Genomic DNA, 27,064 nt, shown 5'->3' on the forward strand with positions numbered 1-27,064 from the left:
TCAAAAACGTAACTTTTTTTTTTTTCCCATTTATTATAAATTTCAAATACAATAAAACCAGAACTACCACCGGAGGGAAATTAAGGAAGAAAATATGTCGGCTGAAATCATATTATATTTTATATATCAGTTATGATCTGTCATGCTTGTATTGTATATTTAAGTTGTACCATGTAATTAAATAAAATGTACAAAACGCTTCAACTACTATAAAATAAAGATAAACATTATGTTATGATTGGAGTCCATAATCACAATATTAATTATCCATACAATTTCGTCAACCCATCTAAATAAATCCTGGGAAAAGTTTATATTACTCCACTACACTTTTGTTTTAATACAATAATATATAATGTAAAAAAGGTTTATAAAACTACATTTGGTGTCCAATGAAACATTCGGTCTTAATTAATACCAAATAGATATGTGACTGATAATATTTACATTAAGAAATAAAAACTGTATTTTACATTAAAAAATGTGAAATATTAAATTATATACAGCATAGTACTTGGTAATCAGTATCCTTGAAAGCTAGGACAAATCGTGTAGCCCCCAAAAATTTAAATACAGATTTTTTAAAAAAAATAATTTGATTAATTAAGAGAATAATTTATATGGTAAATTGGAGATAAATACCTAAATTCAAACTCAACTTTATCCTAACTCCCTACACCTATAAAACTTTCTTTAAACTTCCTAATATAATAAAAGTACAAAAATACCTTTATTATTTCAAACACACAAATTTATTATTACGATATAATTAAATGTTTGAGGATGAGAATTTTCTCAAATAACATGAATCCGAACTCAGGTTCGAGATTAACTATTTGCAAGATTTATTCCAAATATTTGGAATATTTGAAATAGGAAGATCTAACTAAGTTTAGATATCAAGAAAATAGAAAACTTATCAAAGTCCTAAGGTAAAATTATGATTCAAAATAACAGGTTCATAGAAATAGTACCGGACTCCTCTAAACGTTCAGGAGATCTTAGAGAAATTCAAAAGACAGTACATAATTATGGCAATATGTTGTATTATGTACCACAAAATATAGAAAAAAAATCCTTGAACCCAGGAAGAAATTCTTGGAATATTAAAGGATATTTGAATAAGAATTCAAAATCTAAAACAACAACCAAGTTCTATTAAAAGGATTTCAGAATGAAGGTTAGCATCATATTTTGGTACTGAACCCTTATTACACCAAAGAGAAAAGGCCAAAGTGATGACATAACCTTTAACTGAAGATGAAAAATGATCAATCTAATCAAATTAGTCTCAGAAAAAGAAAGTAATCTGATGACAACTTTATAAAGTATTAGTCTAGAGGATCTATAAGACCTTACAGAATCTTTTGCAAATCTCAAAGTTGTAGATTTAAATATGAACACAACGAGGGGTGAAAAACCTGCCATAACCTGGTCATCTTCTCAAGAACCACCAAGAGAAAGTGTGGGATATCAGAATATAAATGAGAGAATCCCAACCAGACTTTTATACTGGTAGAGAATCGCACCCAGCGGGAACAAGAACAAGGAGAAGTCAAATTCCCTTGCACCAAAGACCTTATGGGAAATCTGTTTTAAAGCCTATACATCCTTACGGGGTTATGCTTAATTTTGAAGTAATATACTTCAAAAACAGAGAAGATCTCATAGATGATTGGACATTCGCTATGAGAATTGCAGCAAGAACACTTGATCTCAATAGTGAAGGATTCATTAAACTATTAAAAATTAGTTTTATGTGTTCAGTAAAGATGGCTTGAGACATGACTTCAGTAGAAACCAAAGAGTCAGTCCTAGCCAGAGAATCTCTAAGTGAGGTAGCCGGAAGAATGACTACCCTATTTAAAGCACAATTTATAGGGGTAGACTATTTTAATAGTCAAGACACAGAGAAAAAAAATATTCTCAAGCTCTGTATAATCTTGAATTACATGATATATGTTTAGTGGATGAATATATTATGTTATTCACTAAATATAGTTGGAATTCAGGGGTTGAAGAATATACAACAATGCAACTTTTCTTCATTAAGATGCCAAGTCATTGGAGACAAATTCTAATAATGGAATATGTCCTGGTAATCCAGATATATTGGCACGAAGAGCCTCTTTTCTCAAAATAAAATTGGCAGAAGGGTGTCATATGACATCATTACAAAAGAATTACAAACGTTTAAGGGGTATTAACAGACGTACTCCTTTGTGTTGTAAGAAAAATGATCTTCCAACGATTATTGGAAGTAAAACACATAGGCAGAAGAGAGAAAGTTTTAGAACTCATCCTTGTGCTAGAAGTGGAAGAAGTTCTTTGAAACTAAGAGCAGTGTGGTCCAGACAAAAGGCCAGATCTTACAAATCTGGGCAATGAAGTGGACAAACAAGAAGTAGGACATCATCCCAAGCATCGAGTACATCTTAAAGCATAGGAAGAACACCTACAAAGAAAACTTTCAGAAGAGCTCATAGCTGAGCTAATAAAAGTTTCAAAGATCATAATTGCTGGACATGTGGAGCAAGAGGTCATATTTCAACTAACTATCTAAAAAAGATGAATAAAATGCTTCGATCCAACCCCAGGTGAAGCAGTTTATTATCAAGATATTATTTAAATATACAGGTTTTAGGATATTGCATCAGATGAAAGTATATGTGAAGAAAAAGAAGTCTTAAGTCAGGAAGAATCTGACGGAAAAAAATCGGAATCCGATTGAAGACGAGCTGTTTCGAAACAAAAGATATGAATATTTGTCTAGTTTCTTCATTCAGACAAAAATATCTCATAGCATGGTCCAAAGAATCATGAGAGAAAATCTTATTCTACAGAGATATCAAGGATTCTCTGCAGGACATGTAGAAAAGTTCTTAGGAAGTCTTTGTCTAAGAAACAGAAAGCATCATCTAATCTATAAAGTTTTCAGAAGGGAAATGACAATCCCAATTGAATTTGCATGAAATAGAATGGAGATGCAGTTAATTCCTTGCGAAGAAATTAAGGGGGAATCACAAAAACTCAAGATAGAAGTAACACGAACAATGTTCTAGATTCATATCGGAGCGATCCAGATTATGATAAAAGATACTTTAAAAAAAAGAATAGACTCACCTATTGATATCGCTATATGCTATAAAAGAATGGGTAACCTTCAAGATTCAGTACTTGGAACAATCTCGGGAAATTTCTGTGCAATGAAAAGTGCAGGAGAATCTTATCCAAAAATTTCTTACAACCTGGCGGATCGAGATTTCAGTCGAGCTTTGACATTGCATCAAGCAACCCAACAACACCTATTCAAGAAACCCAACATGTACTAAAAATCTTTTTGACAATAAGAAAGCTTAGATGTCCAGAAGGGTGGAAGGAAGTAGAAATAGCATTTGATATTACGAAACAAAGAAATCAATTTCCTTGTAATACCATATACTATTTAGAAAAACTTATGATAGGGACTTACTAAAGTGTTATCAACATCAGAGAATTAGAAGTTCATTATCAAAGAAATTCCAAGAAAAGAACCAGATCAATTGGTTCTTGGGCTAGAGTTTCTCAAGGAACATAAACCTTTGAAACTTATAGAGTACGGAATGGAGTTTATGGTTGAAGACAAGTTATGGAAAATACAATGACAACAAGCACATTCTCGATATACATTCCAATAGGGATGTTATACGAACAGTATAAAGCAGAATACTTTGATGCTTATATTGATTCAAGCGCTGGAATCTGTACAGCAAAAAGAGGAGTTATTCAAAATGATTTGGAAGAAGAATTACCAAAGATTGTTGGAAGAGATTTCTTCGAAAGAATCTTAATCTTATGTAAAGGGATTAAGATGACTGAAATATTAATCGGAGATGCGGGACAAATACCCTGGTATAAGGTGAAAACACCATCGATTTATTTTCATGATACATGAGCTGACATTGTTAGGAAATAATTTCTTACAAATGTTTAAATCCTACAAGCAAGAATATGAGATTAGACGATTAGTGTTTACAATATCATGTAATCACAAAATAATAGTCCAGGGACTAAAAGAGGTATTTTACATAAAATTGTCAATTCAGTTTCACAGCAAGCATGGTGATGAAGGAAAACTTCTGAACCCAAAAATGAAGGATTCTATACGGTTTGGAGAGACAATACTTCAATTGAGAGCAGATAAAAAGCTCCAACCTGAAAAAATAGATTTCCTCAAGATAGCTTACAATAGAATGAGGTAGAGTTTGAAGTAAAAGTTTCATTAGAAGTTGATCAAAGAAAATTACAATAAAGATCTCTTGGCATGGTGAGATAAAAATCAACTCAAAGCAGGACTTAAAATCAAGGAAAGAAAAAAGTATGAATTTGTACGATGCAAGCCAATCTCAATGAACATAATTGATCAAAGGGATATGCATATTATAATCAAGCAACATCTGGACCTTGGTTTAATAAGCGGGAATTTCACCATACAACAGTCCAGGATTTCTTGTAAGAAATCATTTTGAGATAAAAAGAAACAAACCCAGACTAGTTATTAATTACCAAGAAATTAATAAGATTATGGAGTATGAAGGGTATTTTATACCGAGTAGAGAACATCTAATTAGTTACATAAGAAATTCAAAACTATTCTCTAAATTTGATTGTAGTCTGGATTTTATCAGATTTAGATGCAGGAAGAAAGCAAGAAATTCATCGCTTTTTTCACACCACAAAGACACTATATTTGGGAAGTATTACCAATGAGACTGGCTAACTCACCCCAGATATTTCAAAGAAAAATGGATAATTTATGTAAAGATTATTTCAAAATTATATTTGTCTATATTGATGACGTTTTAATTGTGTCCAAAAATATGGAAGAACATATCAAGCATTTAGAGATTTTCTCTAAAGTTTGCAAGGAAGAAAGATTGGTTTTATTTGAAAAGTAAGCAGTCATTACCATAAGAAAGATTGAATTCCTCATAATAGAAATCGATGGATCTGAGATAATTTTGCAAGATCATATAGTAGAAAAAGTGCAAAATTTTCCAAACAAGCTAAAAGAAAAGAAACAACTTCAAAGTTTTCTAAGAGTTGTTAATTTTGCTGGGATGTTTATTAAAAACCTAACAAAACACAGGAAAGTATTCAGTTCATTACTGAAAAAAGATGCGAAATTTATATGGACAGAAGAACACACACATGGACTTAGTCAACTCAAGGAGATTTGTAAAAATCTTCCAAAAATGGTTATTCATCAGGATGAATATGATCTGGTATCATATACAGATGTCAGTTATAATTGCTGGGCGACAGTATTAGCTAAACTTATACAAGATGGAGAACAACCATGCAGATATTGTAGTGAACTGTTCTCAGATGCAGAAGCCATAAGATGACAAATCAACCAAAAGAAATTTTATGCAGCAAAAAGGATTTTTGAAAAATGACCATTATTTTAACTAGCATAGAAATTTACTTCGAAAGTTGATAATATACAAGTAAGTTATTTCTTAAGAAATTGAATATAATATAAATCTGAGAAGGCTAGATTACTCAGATGGCAAGCTCTATATCAAAATTATATTTTTAATATTGTGATTATAAAATCTCATGAAAAATATTTTTGCTGATTTTTTAATAAGAGATGGAAAACGGTGACATCGACGCCATCATAAAAATGCAGAGACATTTGATGAAGCGCCTTGAAATGCTTCAAAACGAGTTTAACAATCTTGTCCTAAATGCAAAAGTTGCGTGTAAGCTACAACAAGTAAATAAGAGAATTGTCTCTTATCGAATTACAGGATGTTTACAGGCTTATTGTAACGTTTCGCTCATTTTTAAAATTCTACGGGATATTTTTTTTCTTAAATAATTAAAGCTCGCATTTTCGAAATAACATTTAAAAATGATCTTAAATATTCGACCATAAAAATAACGTCGTTTAAAAATAATCAAACCCATCTTTTAAAATAATCATATTTATTTTAACATAAAAATAGGCATGCTGTCGTACTGAAAATATCATTTAAAAATACTCATAAGCATTTGCCAATAAAAGGGAGTAAAAATCGTAATAGAAAAATATAGTATTTAAAAATGATCTTAAATATTTGTCAGTAAAAATAGCGCATTTTAAAATAACCCAACTCGTCTAAAATCATACGTAAACATAAACGTATAAAATTTCTTAAAATCATCAACGTATGAAAATATTCATCTCCTCTCAATCTCATAAATCGTAATGCGGAAAACATGTGGTTCTCGGGTCGTGTCACCTTACTAGGTCTTCCTACTCAGAGTTCGGCACCTCCAGTCTCCTCATCATTAAGCTCACCTGCACCACACACGCCTAGTGAGTCTAAAGACTCAACACACCTGCACCGTTAATAACAAGTACATATACGTAGCACACAGCAGTGAAAAATATCATACTCAATATATCTTTCATGAACTTAAAAGCATTCGTGTCTGCAGTAAAAATCATATATGTAAACGTGTCCTTTAAAAAAACATGGTAATAATCATAGCATGTCATCTCATGTCATCATATACGTAAACGTGTCGTGTAAAAATCATATCGTGTAAAATCATGTCATCATATATGTTTACGTGTCGTGTAAAATCATATCGTATTAAAATCATGTCATCTCATGTCATCATATACGTATACGTGTCGTGTAAAATCATATCGTGTAAAATCATGTCATCTCATGTCATCATATACGTATATATTTTCTTTTTAATTGAATTCAGTTCATTAGCTGTGACTTTCGTATAATCATGTCATCATGTCAGTCGATGGATCCATCTACGTGTAACCACAGTACTGGGCGGCGGGAACACCAGCGACACTCTCACCCGTCAACTGGGCCTTGGCCTATCATATCATCATATCATGTCAATGGAAATACGATCGTCGGGCTCCCTCTGGGGCCTTCTCCCGTAAACGGTCTCCCTCTGGGGCCTTTTCCCTCACGATATCTCCAATCATATCATCATGTCATCGTATTAGTCACAACTAAATCACTTCCTTCAAAATGTGTCATCATATTCATCACTTAATAAAATAATGCATATACGTAATTTTTCCTTTAAACCAAGCATGCACCATATTTATTATAATTGCGTAAAAATCGTAAACATAATGCGTAAACATTTAAAACATGATAAAATTGTGCTCAGGGCGCTGCCAGGACCAACATCTCACCCCAGGTGCAAAATGACCATTTTGCCCCTGGAAATCCAAAATTACCGTTTTGCCCGTAGACGTAAAATTTCACTTCTTTGACATTTTCTTAATTCCATTGACTCTAACATGTTCCAAATAATTATTTAAGCCTACATAAACTTCCCTATATTTTTATTTGGCTTAAATCTATTTCTTTTAAATTAATCTTTAAATATAACATAATAATGCGTTTTAATCCCGAATTAAACCAAACTTTAGCATAAAATTCCCAAATTAAAAACTTCGACTTCTAATAATTATTTGAGCTTAAGTATAATTTTCCATAATTTTATTAAGCTTAAATCTAAACGTTTCAATTAATTCTTTAATTAATATTTCGTGCGAAGACTAAATCCCGGATAAATCCAAAACTCATTATTTTGATCTGAAACTTACCAAACTATTAAAAATGTCCCAGAACATATTTAAAAGCATCCCTAGACGTAAACTCAAGCCCATTTCATAACTTAACCGAATTGTTTTAAAACTTAGACCGTGTCCCGATTTTTTTACCCGAATCGACTCGAAACTTCCCCAAATTTTACCAAACTTAAAATATGACTTAACAAAAACATACCAGACTTTAATCCACTCAATTAGAACCCATTAGCACCTTTAAAATGTCGCTGGTATGCTGCTGAATTTTCAGAACATACACAACTCAAACTCAAGTTCATGTACCTCCCTTAGTTTCGTTCCTAGCCTTCACCCAACGGCTCAGCCCTTAACCAACCATACCTAGACCACCCTAGGCTCCCACTAGACCTGCTGAACCCACGGCTGCACCTCCATGTAAGCCGCAGCCCCCTACAACTCGCTATTCTCCCCAAACGTCCAAACCAAAGCCAAACTTCTACCATTTCGATCCACAGCGCCTTGGATGGTTCCAGCAAGAGCCGAGCCCTTCCAAGCCTCGTATCAGACCCACCTGTTGGAAATTTGAATAAAAATTACATGTCTTGAATGTGGGAGTGCCTTTTGGTTCTCCACATTCTTGAGTTGGTTGTGGCTCATTATTGTGGAGTGTCTTTTGACTTTCCACATTCTTGAGTTACTTGAAAACTTGTGGCTCTTCATATTCTTGAGTTAATGGGAAGATTAATTGAGTTAATTAATCTTGCATGACTCTTGGTATGATTTTTGGGGGCTTATAAATAGTGTGCTCATTTCCCCATTTCAAGTACATGAAAATTTTTTCTCTCAAGTATTCTCTTGCATTTCATCTTGTTAGCTTTTCATTTGCCTCCGTTAAATCTCGGTGATAAAGTAAAGGTACGCTTTCAGTTCGTCGCAGTAGTGTCTCGTGCTAAGTCACTGCTGGTTGTTCCGTTGTATCCTGGGAAATAGACGTCCAAGTTCATCCTCGAAGCACATCCCGGAGGGGACGAATCTGTTTTAAGGACACTGTATTTTCATACAGGCCTCGGTTTGCTTTATTTTAAGCATTGTGCTACTGTTTTGTTTATACTACTAGTTCGTTGGTTTTAGTATACCTTTCTGTTTATTCCATACATTTTGTATAACAATCTTAAAACAGATTACTTATAACGAGTTTTGTTTCAGATATGGCTACTGAAACTAACGTGCAAAGGGAAACTGTTCATGTTGTCCCTCCTCAAGTTGTCCCTCATGGTACCCCACGTGCTGCTGCGGTTGCTGTTCCAGCAAGTCACGGTGAAAAACCCGAGAAGTTTACTGGTGTGGACTTCAAAAGGTGGCAGCAGAAGATGCTGTTTTACTTGACGATGCTGAACCTGGCTAGATTCCTCACGGAGGATGCTCCTAAACTCAACGAGGGTGAGGGAGATGTTGAATCTGTTAGTGCGGTTGAGGCATGGAATCATTCTGATTTCTTGTGCCGAAACTATGTACTAAATGGATTAGCAGATTCGCTCTACAACGTGTTTTGCGAAAAGAAAACGGCTAAAGAGCTGTGGGAATCCCTTGACAGAAAGTACAAAACCGAGGATGCCGGGGCCAAGAAGTTTCTTGTTGGTCGCTTTCTAGACTTTAAAATGGTGGATTCAAAGCCGGTTATCAGCCAAGTTCAAGAACTCCAAGTGATTCTTCACGAGATTCACGGTGAGGGGATGACTTTGAGCGAATCATTCCAAGTGGCTGCTATTGTTGAGAAGCTACCACCAGCTTGGAAGGATTTCAAAAACTACTTGAAACACAAGCGAAAGGAGATGAATGTTGAAGAGCTCATTGTTCGACTTCGCATCGAGGAAGACCACAAGAGTTCGGAAAGACGATTATTTTCTCCTGTTGTCGCTAAGGCAAATGTTGTCGAGCATGGCCAAAGCTCGAAAAAGAGAACATTTTCCTCCTCCAACAAAAGGTTGAACATGGGACCCAAAGGAGGCGTGTCAGAGAAAAAGTTTTCCGGAAAATGCTACAACTGTGATGGTATGGGTCACAAGGCATCTGAATGTAAGAAGCCGAAGAGAAACCGAGAGACGAATGTGGTAGAGAACATTGCTCATGAGGTTTCGAACATGAATCTCTGTGCTGTAATATCAGAGGTTAATCTGGTGGGTTCGAACACCAGGGAGTGGTGGATCGACACTGGTGCCACTCGCCATGTTTGCTCCGACAAGGAGATGTTTGCTACTCTTGAGGAATCTGAGAATGGGGAAAAGCTGTTCATGGGAAATTCCGCCACTTCTGAAATCAAGGGTCAAGGGAAAGTTGTTCTGAAGATGACATCTGGAAAAGAACTGACTCTAAACAATGTGCTGTATGTACCGGACATTCGCAAGAACTTGGTGTCCGGGTCGCTTCTTAACAAACATGGTTTCCGCATTGTCTTCGAGTCAGATAAGGTGGTTTTGTCAAAGAGTGGAATGTTTGTTGGCAAAGGTTATGTTTGTAATGGTTTATTCAAACTAAATGTAATGACTATTAAGCCCGTGATGAATAAAGTTAACACTTTTGCTTACTTGCTTGAGTCTTCTTGTTTATGGCATGGTAGACTTGGACACGTTAATTATGATACAATTCGTAGATTAATTAACATGAAAAGCATTCCTGCATTCCAAATTGATAAACAACACAAATGTGAAACTTGTGTTGAGGCAAAACTAACGAGATCATCTTTTCGAACTATTGAAAGAAATAGTGAACCACTTGATCTAATTCACAGTGATGTATGTGATTTAAAAGGTGTACAAACTCGTGGTGGAAATAAATATTTCATCACTTTTGTTGACGATAGCACAAAATTTTGTTATGTATATCTCCTCAAAAGTAAGGATGAAGCTATTGACAAATTTGTCCAATATAAGAGTGAAGTTGAAAACCAACTTAGCAAGAAAATTAAGGTGCTAAGAAGTGATCGTGGAGGTGAATATGAATCACCATTTTCTGAGTTTTGTGCTCAACACGGTATTAAACATGAAAGAACTGCACCTTATTCTCCTCAGCAGAATGGCATTGCAGAGAGAAAGAATCGCACATTGAAAGAAATGATGAATGCGTTGCTATTAAGTTCTGGTTTACCACAGAACATGTGGGGGGAAGCTGTTCTAACAGCAAATTACCTTTTAAATAAGGTGCCCCGAAAGAAGCTAGATAAAAGCCCATACGAGTTATGGAAAGGTAGAAGTCCTTCTTACCAATACTTGCGAGTGTGGGGGTGCCTTGCCAAGGTAGCAGTACCCACTCCAAAGAAGGTAAAGATAGGACCAAAAACTGTTGATTGCATTTTCATTGGATATGCTCAAAACAGTAGCGCTTATCGTTTTCTTGTACACGAATCTCAAATACCTGATATTCACAAGAATACGATAATGGAATCAAGAAATGCTTCGTTCTTTGAACACATGTTTCCATGCAAATCTAAGGAAGAACCAAGTTCATCCAAAAGATTATATGAAACAATTGATGAAGAACAAGAGCTTGATCAAGACATTGAACCTAGACGTAGCAAGAGAGCTAGGACTGAGAAATCCTTTGGTCCGGATTTCATCACTTTCATGATGGAAAGTGAACCTCAAAGCTTCAAGGAAGCAATTAGTTCATCTGAGGGACCTCTATGGAAAGAGGCTATCAATTCCGAAATGGAATCAATTTTACAAAACCATACGTGGGAATTAGTAAATCTTCCTCCAAGAAGCAAACCACTAGGCTGTAAATGGGTTTTCAAAAGGAAAAAGAAATCAGATGGAACAATAGATAAGTATAAAGCCAGATTGGTAATTAAAGGTTACCATCAACGTGAGGGGTTTGATTACTTTGACACATATTCTCCTGTATCGAGAATAACCTCTATTCGTGTGATACTTGCGATTGCCGCCTTGCGGAATCTTGAAGTACACCAAATGGATGTAAAGACAGCTTTTCTAAATGGAGATTTAGAAGATGAAATTTACATGGAACAACCTGAGGGATTTTCTGCGACTGGGCAAGAAAATAAGGTTTGTAAACTGGTGAAGTCTCTGTATGGCTTAAAACAAGCACCAAAACAATGGCACGAAAAATTTGATAAGGCCATGTTGGAAAGTGGATTTAAATTCAGTGATTGTGACAAATGTGTATACATAAAAAACACTGAAATTGGATATGTCATTTTATGTCTTTACGTAGATGACATACTTATCATTGGTAGTAATGATAAGATGATCAAATCCACCAAGAAGTTATTGAATTCAAGATTTGACATGAAAGATTTGGGCTTAGCCGATGTAATCCTTGGAATTAAAATCCATAGAACATCAGAAGGGCTAGTCCTAAGTCAGTCACATTATGTTGACAAAATACTTGAGAAATTCAATAACGATGACTCTGCATTGGCTAGAACCCCGATAGATACCAGTCAACATCTATCAAAGAATCGAGGTGAGAGTATGTCTCAATTAGAATACTCTCGAGTCATTGGAAGTCTGATGTACCTAATGAGTTGTACAAGACCAGACATAGTCTATGCAGTGAGCAAATTGAGTAGATTCACGAGTAATCCAGGAGTTGAACACTGGAAAGCAATTATCAGATTGCTAAGATACTTAAGGTACACTCGTGATCATGGGCTGCACTATACCAGATATCCTGCTGTTATCGAAGGATACAGTGATGCAAATTGGATATCTGATATGAAAGACTCAAAATCTACAAGTGGATTCGTATTCACTTTAGGAGGTGCAGCAATTGCGTGGAAATCTTCTAAACAAACTGTAATAGCCAGATCCACGATGGAATCTGAGTTTATAGCTCTTGACAAGTGTGGTGAAGAGGCTGAATGGCTGCGTCACTTCTTAGAAGATGTTCCAGAATGGGAAAAACATGTGCCGGCTATATGCATACATTGTGATAGCCAATCTGCGATTGGAAGGGTACAAAATAATATGTATAATGGTAAGTCTAGGCATATACGTCGTAGACATAATACCATTAGACAACTACTCTCAACTGGAGTTATCACTGTGGACTATGTAAAGTCAAAGGATAATATAGCGGATCCGCTAACCAAAGGGTTAAACAGAGAGTTAGTTGCGAAAATGTCAAGGGGAATGGGGCTCAAGCCTATAGAATAAATTGGTGCGAAGGAAAACCCAACCTACGCTGACTGGAGATCCCAAGAACTAGGTTCAATGGGACAACCTAATCGCATTAATTTGGAGAATCACTGTGGGGGTTATCCCTAGTCCATTCCTATTATGAAACAGTGAATGTTGAGGATAAGCTTACGGCTTTTAATGATTCTGATGAGAAGAATATAGAATCACCTATGTGAGAGAGAAGTGGGGCCGCTTCGAAAGAATTGCAAGGCTCAATTCTAGACCCTCTCGCAGAACCAGGCGTGTGTTCATGGCCAAAACGAACACAATCATGAGAACTGAATAGTATCAGGGAGAGTCTTGTGTGAAATATATCTTAACATAAACAGCAGAACAGTTCAAGGACATCATGTCTACTGGTCAGCTAGTAAAGCAAATATATTTCATAAGGGAAGGTTCAAAGGAAAACACCTACCTATCCTATGCAGGATTCAACTGTAGAACTTTGTCACCGAGATGTATATCAATTTTCATTCATGTGGGAGATTGTTGGAAATTTGAATAAAAATTACATGTCTTGAATGTGGGAGTGCCTTTTGGTTCTCCACATTCTTGAGTTGGTTGTGGCTCATTATTGTGGCGTGTCTTTTTTTTACTTTCCACATTCTTGAGTTACTTGAAAACTTGTGGCTCTTCATATTCTTGAGTTAATGGGAAGATTAATTGAGTTAATTAATCTTGCATGACTCTTGGTATGCTTTTTGGGGGCTTATAAATAGTGTGCTCATTTCCCCATTTCAAGTACATGAAAATCTTTTCTCTCAAGTATTCTCTTGCATTTCATCTTGTTAGCTTTTCATTTGCCTCCGTTAAATCTCGGTGATAAAGTAAAGGTACGCTTTCAGTTCGTCGTAGTAGTGTCTCGTGCTAAGTCACTGCTGGTTGTTCCGTTGTATCCTGGGAAACAGACGTCCAAGTTCATCCTCGAAGCACATCCCGGAGGGGACGAATTTGTTTTAAGGACACTGTATTTTCATACAGGCCTCGTTTGCTTTATTTTAAGCATTGTGCTACTGTTTTGTTCATACTACTAGTTCGTTGGTTTTAGTATACCTTTCTGTTTATTCCATACATTTTGTATAACACCACCAGGGTCTGATCTAAGGCTCGTCTAAGCCCCTGCTCAGCTAGTTGCACCCAGCATGATAGAACCCCAAAGATCGAGCCAACCTATTGAAACCTTGCTCTTGGTCTCTCACCCTACACGATCTGCATTTGGTTTAAATCTTTATACAACATCTTGACACTATTCTCAGCCCCTTATCAACACCTCACAGCAGCCCCTTGCACAGATTATCAGAAACGTGAGTATCAAACTAAGGGTAGCATGATCACTTGAAAACCGAATGCATAAATGAAGCAACAACGGGTTTAAACATTTTTCGTATGCGAGCACACATGTAACAGCATATAATGGCGTGAATGATGCAGAAAGAAGGATACAAAGCGTGCCTTAGATAGTTGATGAACGAAACAAGAAGAGGGAGACCCGGATGAATTTCTTTTGCAAGAACAAGAGCAAACCGATGGAACCTCCAGCTGGAAATGATGAAACCGTGGGGAAAAATTTCTGAAAATGAGGATAAGGAATGCTGAATGGGGGTGTCGGTTGTTGAGAAAAGGGTGATAATGTTTGTAGGGTCAAATGTGTATTATTTAAATAGTTAATAATTAGGTTAATGGCCCTTATTATAAATTAAAAGGAATTAAAATAGTTTAAGTCAATTAAGCTTAAAAGTAGGCCCATTAAATCAAAAGACACTCTCGAAAAATATTTCGTGTTGGAAAGATTTTAAATATATTAACCGAACCCTCAAAAAGTCCCCCGATTCGATAAATTTTGAGTACCGATAAAAATTAAAATCTTGCAGTTAAAAATACACAATAAATCCCAATACCTGAAAAATACCTTTAAAACATCTTAATTTAATATTTAAAACAAATCATGTAATTAAAATAATTTTCTTGAAATTTCCCGGTCTCCATTCCTCGTTCGAGCGCGAAATGCAACCTAAAAAATCTTTAATGCATGAACCTTTAAAATTTCATGAAATAAATTCTATTATGCAATAATAATGCATAAAATACATACAAATAAATAAACCCATAATTTATGAAATAAACATGCATTTAATGCTTTAAAACAAATAAATAAAATACCAAGAAATTTAATAAATTGCATGCATGTGGTTTACTTGAACCTTCAAATTATCGGGACGTTACACTTATACTTACTATGGTTTTTTATAAAAAGGCATATCCTCCAAGGTATTGAGAAGCCACTGGTTTTCCAAATGGAGAGTTTTCGAGTATAGGACTCTATACCTAGAGCAGGAGATTCAAATACCCCTAGCACAAGTGTTAAGTTGGGATCATCTCCAGATGAGTCGGCTGAAAAAAAAATTGAAACTCCAGATTCTTATCTTGAGTCTTCAATTCAACCCTTTACCTCAAGGATTGAAGAGGGAAAGATCAAACTTAGAACTAATATAGACAAGGGTAAATCTAAGGTTGATACTAATGAAGCTACGATTTCTCCATTTCAGGTTTATCAACAAATTTGGGAGAAATTAAAAAAAAAATAGGCATTAACCCCGCCACAATCAGGGTTGATGTTTCAGGAAAATATCCTAGGGTATTGATGTAAAAAAATTCATATCCAAAGGAAGTAAAAGACTGGTATGAATTCGGGGCTCTTGCCTCGGTTTATACTACATCACCCTGCTTCACAGAAATTTCAGGACTACCTAAATGGATTCAGGAAGCCGTTCATGAACCATCCCTTGTTGCTTCAATAAGTGAAGATAAGATTTTTTTCAGAAGAGGATGAGGTCTATGGGTCTGTCTAACCGAGATGAAAAAAGTAAGGTTTATATTAAGTTTTATAATAATTTGACAAGGGCTTCAGACCTCGATCGGATATAAAGCATCTTGCAGAAACAGGACCAAGTGGTGAGAACCACAATCACATTTTTCTCGGGAACACCAAGCTTCTCCGACAAAAATAAGTGAACATATGACCAGAATCACTTTTCATTGGGGATAACAAAAGATAAAGATTTCTCGACAAAAGCAAGTAGGCTATAAATTTTCCGACTAATCAAAAGACTTGGACCCAAATACGCTTATAAATACAGAGTAAATGGGAACAAAAAAATCACACAAGAATTAGAACGAAGTTTGGAACCAAATAAAATGTATTCTACATATTTCAAGGTTTCCAAAAGACGGATTATAGCGATAAGAAATCATCTGGTAATTTTCATTGATCTATACAAACTGTTAAAGAAGCAGATAATGAGATTTCAGCTGATATGATCCAAATACAAATCTACTGGTTATGCCATAAGATAAAGATGGAAGAACAAGTTGTTTCTAGATTAATGATCTAGAAAAAGACAATTCAAGAAAAAGTGGAGGGACCATTCAACCACCCACTCAAGAGATAATGCCAAACACAGCTGGAAGACATTAAAAAGTCAAGTTTTGAAGTTCGGAATTTACATCCGCAAAGGGCTTTTATAAATACCAAGACATAAGGAAGATGAGTGCATCATTCAACCTCTTCATTTTCTTTCAAAACATTGTGATATTTTCTCTTTCTACTTTATATGTGTTTTAACTTCGGCTACTATGAGTAGCTAAATAAGTTCCTCCTCCTCTACAGGAGGTTACTATCTAATAATAATTTGTTATGTTTGAATAAAATACCAAGACTTTTGCCCCTCTCATGTATTAGTTTCAAATTGAGCTTTTTACTATACACCCTGAGGTAGGAAATGAAACAGGGTTGTGCTAAGTGCTGTTGAAGGAATCTGCGTCAGGAACCATCTGTTGCGACTGTGTGGTTAGGCTGTGAGAAGCAGTCTGTAAAACCCGGTGGATATAACCCGACAGCACTTCGGTCAAAGAGGTAAACTGTTCAATTTATTATATAGAAGTATGATGAGCCATTTATAAAAAAATCGATCATCTAAATATGGTATATAAGCTGTAGAGATGTAAATGAACCAAACCGTTTTCGTGCTAAAAAGCTCGTTTGAGTTCGTTTGTTAATCATATCAAGACAAGCTCATGATTGATTTCGAGCTCGAAAATTTAATGAAACCAAGCTCATGCCTAACGATAATCGGCTCTTGAGCTCGCAAACATGTTAGATAATAGTCTCGCGAGCTCGAGCTCAGCTTGTTTAGGTGGCTCGTAAGCTCGAACTTGGCTTATTTGTTGAGTTGACAAATAAAAATATGTACTAATGTCAATGGAAGGAATTGAACACAAAATATATTTGAAAAAAAAAAGATAAATTTACATCACATATTCACAATTATATTTTTAATCTTACTTGCATGTCATTATGCTAAATATTTTTTACAACATAATAAATTAACATAAATACACCAGCTTATTTTTCCCCCCAAAAATTTACATCACCAACTCATATACACGTTGAGTAATTTTACAAATTATTATCTTAAAATATTATATTAAATTGAATATAATGAATTTATATTGATTAAAAAATAAAATTTATTTGGAACACAACGAATGGAGTATTAAAAGAATGACATTATTGCAATATTATTTATATGGTGATATCAGTGTATGACGAATATTTGTTATCTGGATGCTAGATGTATTATTTTGGGATGTTCGATAATATAATGAGTTTATGTTTTTTCAGTTGTTATTTTTGTCGGTTTGGTTATTTACTTATTTATGAATGAATTTATATTTTTATGTTTGATTTAAAATTAATTCATAGATATATTTAAATTTTAACAAGCTCGAATCAAATTCAAACTCGAGCTCAATTTTATTCTTTACGAGCTCGAAAACGAGCCGAGCTCAAGTCAGACTTGTTAAACATGATAAACGAGCTATTAATGAATCAAGCTCGAGCTCAGCTTTATTAACATGATAAACGAGCTTTTAACGAGCCGAGTTCAAGCTTTTCTCGTGCTTAGTAAATTCAATACAAACCGAACTCGAGCCTGATAATAGAAGCTTCAATCGAGCTCGAGTCTCAAACAATTTTAAACGAGCCAAGCTCAAGCCTGATACTGTTTGATTTGGTTTAGATAGTTTACATCCTTAATAAGCTAGAAATCTTGCGTAGCTATACGTCTTGAGGCTATACGTCTTTAAAAATAGGCTCGATTGGTAAAATAATGTCATGTACCATAATTATGAAGAGTAAAGGTAATTTGAGAAATTTTAAAAAAATTGGGGAGTTAAAACAAAGATTTGAAGGGATGAGGCGTAAAAAGAAAGTTGAGCATGAAGATGGAGATTTATTGTAAAGTTACCTAATTTATGTTGGGGTTTTTTTAAAAAATAATATATTTTTAAAACTTATTTATTAAAATATTACAGATTGTAAAACTTTATCAAAATATAACAATCCGGTAATTAAAGTTCCGGATTTTAATTTTTTTTTAAAAAAGGGACATCGGCGACGGTTTAATCAAAACCCGACGCTATTCCGACGGTTTAATAAAACGTCGCTATTGGCGACGGTTTTACCAAAAACCATCGCTAACGACCGTTACCCTACTTTCTTGACTCCGCCCTTCCATTCCCGTGACTCCTCTTTCCAATTTAAATTGCGCCGAAGACGTAACAATTCGAACACATTTTCTCAGCAAGTCTTCTTTGTTTTTCTTCTTCTCTAGATTCACTCATTTTTTGTTATGTTTTTTGCGGCGACAGTTTCTATTGATAAAAATTCGTCTTGATCGAACGTTGTGTTGATAAGCTTGTTTTTATCGAAAATTATCATGTATAAAATTATTTTATTTTTATTGAATTAATGTTGTTTTATAATTTTTGTTTTTGTAATAAAGCTTAACTTTTTGACATGTTATTTCATACAAGTGAATCTTCAGAGGTAACGTTATTTTTTTTTAAAAATTTAATATATTATTGTTTTGGAATTAATTATACGAGTGAATTAATTATTCTTTTAATAATTGTATTGTAGATGTTGTGTTTTATAAGTTTAATTTTTTAAAAATAATATAAAAATTCTCATAATTAACATAAAGTATTTAACAATAATAATAATAATAATCCATATAATTATTTGTATCAAAGAGTTGTAAACAAAGAGAATTTAATTAAATATATAGATAAAACGTCAAAAGGCATTTCGGGTATGTTAGGTGGTTGCGGGCAAGATTGAGTAATATTAGGGACTTTTTAACTGTTTAACGTGTTAATTATAATAAGATTAATGACTCTTTATAATTATTTCAAAGTTGCATGTCCCGACAGTACATGTATTAAATTATCAATAATAATAATAATGATAACAATATTTTTTCAATGATATATTTTGAATTAATTTACTTAAAAGACTTTTTTTGTAAGTAAATTAAGTTTTAAGGTAACATAAATTTTATATGTTGTAAAATAATTTTGAAAACTATTAATTTATCTTGTAAATTTTTCATTTGTTTTTGTTTATTATGTTTTTTTTCTTTTTAATTTATTTATACTCTTAATTGTTAAAATTGTTCATTTGAAAATTTAATATATTTGAAAATTGTAATTACACATATTTAAAAATCTTAATTTTTAATACTATTATTATCTAAATTTAATTACTATAAATAAATATATGTAAATTAATGTCATTAGTATAAATAATGTAATTGTTTAAACTTAACAATGAAATGGACGTTTTTGGTAAAACGGTCGGATATAGCGACGGTTTTTGTAACACCGTCGCCAATAGCGACAGTTTTGTCGCCAATAGCGACGGTTTGTTAAACCGTCGCGGATAGCAACGGGTTTTGACTAAATCGTTGCCGATCTCTTTTTTTTTAAAAAAAATTTAAAATCCGGAGAATGGATTGGGCACGGATTCTTAGAATCCATGCCAGTCTGTTCTGGATTCTGAATCCGGAATTTCAATCCCCAGATTGTTATATTTTGATAAAGTTTTACAATATGTAATATTTTAATAAATAAGTTTTAAAAATATATTATTTAAAAAAAAAACCCATTTATGTTGGTGGGAATATAAATTATTTTATGGTGTGTATTTTTTCCACCTAATTGGAAGTATAAGTTTCTAATATTTAAGCTTCTCAACAAATAAATTTTAAAATATAATTATAATAATAAAAAATAAATACATTAAAAGGAAGAGACCATTACTCGTGGGCTTCAAGCCCTTGCAATTCAGCGTGAAAAAAACTTTTCTCCCAAAAACGGCGAACAGGCAAGGGAAAAATCTTGCAAGGGAAAATCATCCTACGGCTACACCAGGTGAGAGTAATATTTTATTGGATTTCCTTATGTAGATTGAGTTATGTTCAAGAAATCTACTTGGTATGATGGTATAGAACATTTACATTCTAAAAGAGATGCTGAGACATTTGTTGTTGTGATTACGATTTCATAAATTGGTTTTAAGGGTTTTGTGTATTCCCTCAATTTCCTCATCCAATTCCAGAGGCGAGGTGCGATGGGTTTTGTCCAGCTTTTGTTGGGATTCGTGTAAACTGTGAGTAAAATAGAATGTCCTTGTCCGATTGATAGAAAAAAAAGAACTGATTTAGAGTTATATGCTAATTGTTTGGAATTCTCGATCTTTGCTGCTCTGATTGGCGTATGAGGTCTATCACAACCCATTTTAACCAGGAATAATAGGGAAATAACAAGATAACACTTACGTGTTAATGAATAAAGTTTCTTACTGGAAGAAAAAAGGTTTTGTATTTTGTTCGAGATATTGTGTTCATAACTATGGTTGAAGCAATGGATATTGTGGGGTCATAAGGATGTGGTGATTTCAAACTGGATGTCATGTGTCTTACAGATACTTGTGGAGTGTGGACATGCCATTGTAGTCTGTATATATGCTTCGTGCTTTTGTTTTGAAACCTTTGTTTTGGCTTATGATGTTTGAGTGGGTTCTTAATGTTCTTTCATGGATGTATAAAGAATGCTGCAGAGTGGAATTGGGGTTACAAATGTATGTTAGTTTTATGCTGCAGAGATGCGGTTAAACTTGGAAAATTTCATGTCTTTTGAACCCCATTTACTCGACAAATCTAACATTTTCAGTTATATACATGAGATTGAAATCTTTGAGTTGCTGCATTTGTTTGTTGAATTTTATGCTATCACACTGTCGTTTAATTTTGAGTAATAATTATTTTACTTTTTTTTTCAGATTAAATGGAGCTCGGGTCATTCAATGATAATTCACAAGCGACATTTTCGTTGACTAATGAGGATCATACTCTAGCCAATACTCTGAGATTTAGTCTAAATCAAGAGTGAGTTCTACATATAATTGGTCTATACACCGAAACTACCCAAACATCAGATGTTAGCAAGAGCATAGGTGATATCATACTTTCCAGCAAAAATCCTTGTACTCAATCCCTGTTGTTTAATAGCTGGTTTGTTCCAATTGTGTTTCTTCTAACTGTTGGTTCAAACGTCTTGCATGATTTTTTCTCACTAAAATCATATCTGTAAAGGTAGATGTTAAGTGGTATAATGATATCTTGCAGCCCCAGAGTTTCATTTTGTGGTTACAGCATTCCACACCCTTCTGATGCTCGTGTTAACATTAGGGTGCAAACAACCGGTAATGTTACTGAACCCTTTATTTGTAAGAAGATACTGTCGATATCAATACTACAACTTTGAAAATTGCCTTTAGCGCACCCCAAAGTTTCGCGCTTGGTGACCCTTCGAAGGCTAAATATTACTTGATTTCTACTTAAAAGCTGATCTTTGTGTTCTGGTTGTAGGTGATTCGGCGCGAGAGGTACTCAAAGATTCTTGCCAGGATCTAATGCTAATGTGCGGACATGTTAGAAGCACCTTTGATCAGGCTATTATGGAGTTCAAGAATCACAAAGGTCTTAAATCCATGAAAATCGAACAATGATCTATCTATTTTTACCTTATTTCTCGTAGATGTAGTATCAATTTATCAACTCTGATTTCCAATATTCTGATTCTATGAAGTTGAACTCGAGTGTGAACTTCCTATATTTCGAAAATGAGACTTCTGCTATCCTCTTACTCGCTCCAACCATATCTGTACATCGATAGCTGCCACCGAAATTTTATAATTGGCCTACAAGAACAGGGATTAAAGGTTTGTTAAAGAATCAAGCCACCCAAGATTATCATAAACCTTCTACAACACTTACTCAAGCCCTCATGCTACATGGAACGATATTCACCACATTTTCCACACAATTGACTAAAAGTTTGCTATATATTATATGATATGATAATTGTTGAAAATGTAGCCAATCCGACAAAGAATGCAGAATTGGGTACGACGTTTGAGTAGAACCTTCACAGCTGAAATGAATGATACATATTTCATATTTGTGTTGTCGACTTTATATAAATTTTGGGAAAATGATTTTTTTTGCCCTTCAAATTGTGGTTTTGATTAATTAAGTTTACATATATATTAGTGTACATGCTCACGTGCACGCACCATTTTTTTCTAATTAATTTGATTTATATTTAAAAAAAAATAATAACATAGTTATAAAAGTCATTATTTTTTTCTAATTAATTTGATTTATATTTAAACAAAAATAATAACATAGTTATAAAAATCAATGACTGATTCTAAAGTCGTTTGAATTGGTTATATTTATACGAGAGTTATATCTTATTTTTTTAGATTTCAACCTTCATTGCTTTTTATATTTTCTTGATTGACACCAAGTATTTCATATAGAAAACTCAAAATTCTATAAAATTTTCATTCAAAAATCTAAAATCAGTTTAAAACACTAGAAAACTGTTTGGTACACAGTAACGTGACTGTACAGATGTGATACAACAAGGTATTTTACAACTCCAATTATATATGTGTCGCTCATCCTATTTTATATACCAAATGGTTTATTATAAGTATTCGAAAAAAATAAATTATTCCCGATTTATATAATAAAAGTACTTTAATATTACATACATGATCGATTGTAATGTTTAGAAGTTGGCGAATAAACACTAGACACAAAATGATTCTTTAAATTTAATTTAACCGGGTTGGCAATGAATGATATATTATCGGTTGTCATGTCAATTGTCTAACAAATATGTGCGGAAATAAGCCAAACTGACATATTAAAGCAAATAAATTTTGTTTTGGCTATGCAAACTGAATGGTAAACTAGAAGTCGAAAGTACGCAAATTTGTTTCTGGATGTTCGGATAACTCAAGCTCCTATGTCACTCATTCCTCTTTTTGGAAGGCTCACACTAGAAGGCTTTGGATATTATCAGTTCAGCTAGGACTTAAACATTACCAAATTGAAAATTCTAATACACACAATTGAATTAATAACAATATATAGACTTGTATTTAATAAAATAAATTATAATACTGCAATATCCTAGCACTTAATGATCTTCAATAATTAGGTACAATTCTTTGTCAAGTGTGCTCGCTAACTGAGTTTAGTTACATACTTGAAAGCTTGAATGCTTGAAGTTTTTGTACAATTCGTAGAGATTTACTAAATTGAACTCCTTATCTATTCATAGACTCTGAATCCAACGATTTTGAGTTTCAATAAGGATCCGTTCCAAAAACAAATGTCTGTTAGCTTATCTTTTATCCACGTCAACATCTTCTGACAATTGTACACTGCTGCAATCTGTTTTGCACCGAATTTTTTTTTCCGAAAATCATTTTAGTTTTCCTAGATGTACTATGTCCTTGAGAATGTATGAAGAATTCATCGACAGACAGTTTTGGAAAACTGATAAATTTTAACTCGCGTCATTTTAGCCTTGACTTAGTCCAGCTAGTTAATTTAGTTTAGCTTGTGGACTTGGTTACTTCAGTTTAGCATAGTTCATTTTTTCCTTAAAATTTGTTTACAACCGACCTAAATTGATCCAACAATTTCCTCTTTTTTGGTGTTTGACAAAATTAAGCACTAAGTCCATTTGTCTTCATTCAAAACTTGTATTGATATAAATTCTGATGAACTGATAGAATTAATATCAGATAATACTGAAGAAAAATTATGTAAACTGATAGAAGCAAATACAACTATTTTCTGTCTTCCCTATTTTTATCAGACTTCTTTGAAGAAGATTCCTCTTTAGATTTATCAGTTTTGTCCTTGAGGCTCTCTTCCCCCATTTTTGTCAACACTAAGAGCAGTCACATATCTTTGCAGAATATGTACGAATGAAGTCATTTGTGTCGATATAGTATCGATTTTACATAGATCTTCGTGCGAATTGAATCTATCTTCGAATTCAAACTGTCATGCACTACATCCATCTTCAAGACTGATTCAGGGATTGTGACTGTAGCAGTTAGGACTTCAACTACTGAACTGGAGTTGGAACTGATCATGGTGCTAAGGAAACAGTTTCGTGAGCAAATTCCACTACTACTAAAATACTGCTTATTTTTTTTCTTTTTTTTTGCAAGCTAATTTTGAAAATACTCATACACATACATGCGAATGAAAACAGTCTACCATGCGTAATAAAAAGTTATTCGATCACTGAATAAAAATAACTGCAGTTAAAAATAAATCCTAAATATCATGAACTTCCTAGACTACTGTTTGAAAAAAACTCAAACGCAACAATCCAAGCCTGACGTATCATCAACATATAAAAAGATATAAAATGTATAAAAAAACAATGTTCATCCATGACCCATAAACATATAGTGCAGAAAAATGCAAGGTCCTTGGGTCATCGTGCGCACTCCCAGCTTCACCTACCCTGTAAGGTCCAGGAATTTAATTCACGTAACCTGAATACATGCAATATAGGATTTTTATTTAAAATTATGTGTTTAATTATTTTTGTGCATTTTATGCATAATTATTAGGGATGTAATCGAGTCGAGTCGAGCCGAGCCGAACTCTTGAATGTTTGAGCTTGGTTCGTTTATAATCGAGCCGAGCTCGAGCTTTATTTAACAAATATATGCATGACTCACGAGCTTATTCAAGTCTTTATCGAGCCTAAACAAGCTTAATAAATATGAATTATACATTTAAATTTTCATTAAATTAATTAAAAAATAAATTATATATTTAAAGAAAAATATATTATTATTAAAATTTGTAAATTTATTATAATAAATAAATTTAATAGATTTTTCTATATAGTTCATAAATAATATGCAAAATCAATAAATCAAATATCAAAACTATTATTTTTTCATCTAAAATATTACTCATGAACTTACTAACGAACATGTTCACGAGCTAACGAGCCGAATACTGTAAAGCTTGAGTTTGGTTTGTTTATCTTAATGAGCCTCATTAAACGAGCTCAAACGAGCTTTTATCGAATCGAGCTCCGAATAGCTCACAAACGGTTTGGTTCGTTTACATCCCTAATAATTATTGCAGGGTAGAATTTATTTCATGAAATTTTAAAGGTTCGTGAATTAAAGATTTTTAAGTTACATTTCGCTCTCGAACGAGGAATGAAGACCGGTTAATTATCAGGAAAATTATTTTTTGTTAGATATGAATTTTATTGTGGCGATGATAAAAACCAGAAGACCAGCAGACCAATTCAACAGAATAGCTTATCAGTAGCTGCTGCTCTAGTAAAACTAAATCAGTAGAAAAGAGATAACAATACAAACCAGTAGAGAACGTTTTCTAACGTTGCTATCTTAATTGTTACCGTTAAAGAGTTCCTAGTACTAGTATTAATTGCAGCATTAAATACTATACGGAGTCATTTAATGCATATTACCCAATTAAGTATAAAACAAGACTGATTGTTTTATAGCTTTTCTGCAGGAACCTATTTCGGTAATAAAGCTGATTGTATCAGTTATCTGAAGACTTCTCTGATTATGAACGTTGAACTCAGTCAATTATATATACTTGGATCAAATCCTTGTTCGACACGACACTTCGCATAATATCATTTTTCAAGGAACAAAGCTACTCTCTTATCTAACGAATATCAGTTTCCTTGAGTATTTTAAAAGTTCAACACAAAGAAAAGTAGCACACGCTTCATAGCTTATATCTGATTTTTTGTAGATCATCTTGTGCTACTGATTCTTACACTCTTCACGATCTTTACTGCACTAATATTTTATCAGAAGAGTCTGTAATCTGAAAAGAGTCTTTTCAGAACTTTGTGTTTCGCATTTTTGTAAGTTGAGAAACTAAGAGTTTCAGTAGGCTGAGGTGTAAGTCCTTCTGAAGTGGGTGTGTACAAGTGTTGTACTGTAATATCCAAAGTCTTTTAGTTATTCCTTCTGGAAACAGAAGAAGGGGAGACGTAGAAGAGTTTATCTTCGAACTTCCATAGACAACTGCTATCTACTGCTTTATTGTTGTTTCAACTACTTCATCAGATTGTTTCCGCACGTTCTATTGTAATCAGGTGAAAGTATTCACACAAGATCGACTACTATCCTTAACAGGATTCTAGTACCTCATCAAAACGAGTAGAGTTTATTCACCCCCCCTCTAAACTCAACTTCGATCCTCAACAATTGGTATCAGAGCAGGTTATTCTTGTTTGTGAAAAACTACAACAAATGGCACACTTCAGCAAGATCCCTATGTTCTCTAAGGAAGATTTTGACGACTGGAAGATAAGAATGCAAGCTCATCTTGCAGCACAAGATGATGACATGTGGTATGTCATCACAGATGGTCCACTGAAAATCTTAAAGCCTAACACAGCTGTTGCTGTTACTGACGGTGCACCACAGATGGTCGAAAAGTCAAGAAGTGAATGGACCAGTTAAGATAAGAAAAAGTCCAATCTTGATAATGTGGCAAAGGATATACTGTATAAAACTCTTGACAAGAACACTTTCAGCAAGATAAAAATGTGTTCTACTGCAAAGGATATTTGGGAAAAGCTCATCCAGATATGTGAAGGAAATGAGCAAACGAAAGAAAATAAACTGTCTGTAGCAATGCAGAAGTTTGAAAATCTGAAAATGAGATCTGGTGAAACTCTAAATGAGTTTGATGAAAGATTCAGTAGCTTGGTCAATGAGCTAGCTGCTCTGGGTAAAGAGCATAGCAACAGAGAAATAGCCCTCAAGGTGATGAGAGCCTTACCCAGAGAATGGGATGTTAAAACAATGGCTATAAGAGTATCCAAAGATTTGAACAAATTGGAACTGCACGACTTATTTGCAGATCTAAAGGCCTACGAGTTCGAATTGGAAGTGAGAAGTGGAGAAGAGCCTTCAAACTTACCCACCAAGGCCCTTGCTGCTACTGCTACTGCTACTGCTTTTACTGCTACTGACTCTACCTCTTCTACTGCT

General features: G+C 33.9%; 1 protein-coding gene and 1 long non-coding RNA gene across 3 annotated transcripts; one reads left to right on the forward strand and one right to left on the reverse strand.

Annotated features, from left to right (window-relative positions):
• Positions 1-5,865: 5,865 nt before the first annotated feature.
• Positions 5,866-14,560, reverse strand: LOC140829776 (uncharacterized). The gene is made up of 2 exons (XR_012117524.1): positions 14,230-14,560; positions 5,866-6,328 (listed from the first exon to the last, which is right to left on the reverse strand). It is a non-coding gene; the product is annotated as an uncharacterized lncRNA (long non-coding RNA).
• A 5,383-nt stretch (positions 14,561-19,943) lies between these two features.
• On the forward strand, positions 19,944-21,821 carry LOC140830877 (uncharacterized). 2 transcript variants are annotated; one of them, XM_073194414.1, is made up of 4 exons: positions 19,944-20,049; positions 20,960-21,065; positions 21,306-21,382; positions 21,549-21,821. In XM_073194414.1, exons 2-4 carry the CDS (start codon positions 20,965-20,967, stop codon positions 21,686-21,688), a joined length of 318 nt encoding a protein of 105 aa, XP_073050515.1. In that variant the 5' UTR covers positions 19,944-20,049; positions 20,960-20,964; the 3' UTR covers positions 21,689-21,821. The 2 variants fall into 2 exon arrangements, with proteins under 2 accessions (XP_073050515.1, XP_073050516.1); XM_073194415.1 differs by lacking the exon at positions 19,944-20,049 and adding an exon at positions 20,177-20,287.
• Positions 21,822-27,064: the final 5,243 nt, after the last annotated feature.

Source organism: Primulina eburnea, chromosome 4 (genome assembly GCF_022965805.1).
Source record: "Primulina eburnea isolate SZY01 chromosome 4, ASM2296580v1, whole genome shotgun sequence".
Classification (NCBI taxonomy): Eukaryota; Viridiplantae; Streptophyta; class Magnoliopsida; order Lamiales; family Gesneriaceae; genus Primulina; species Primulina eburnea.

What these genes read in the sequence shown, in the direction of transcription:
- LOC140830877 (XM_073194414.1), top strand. Translation starts at nt 20,965, where the DNA reads ATGGAGCTCGGGTCATTCAATGATAATTCACAAGCGACATTTTCGTTG. An exon ending in AGATTTAGTCTAAATCAAGA is followed by an intron (nt 21,066 to 21,305) that starts GTGAGTTCTACA and finishes GATATCTTGCAG; the next exon opens with CCCCAGAGTTTCATTTTGTG. An exon ending in CATTAGGGTGCAAACAACCG is followed by an intron (nt 21,383 to 21,548) that starts GTAATGTTACTG and finishes TTCTGGTTGTAG; the next exon opens with GTGATTCGGCGCGAGAGGTA.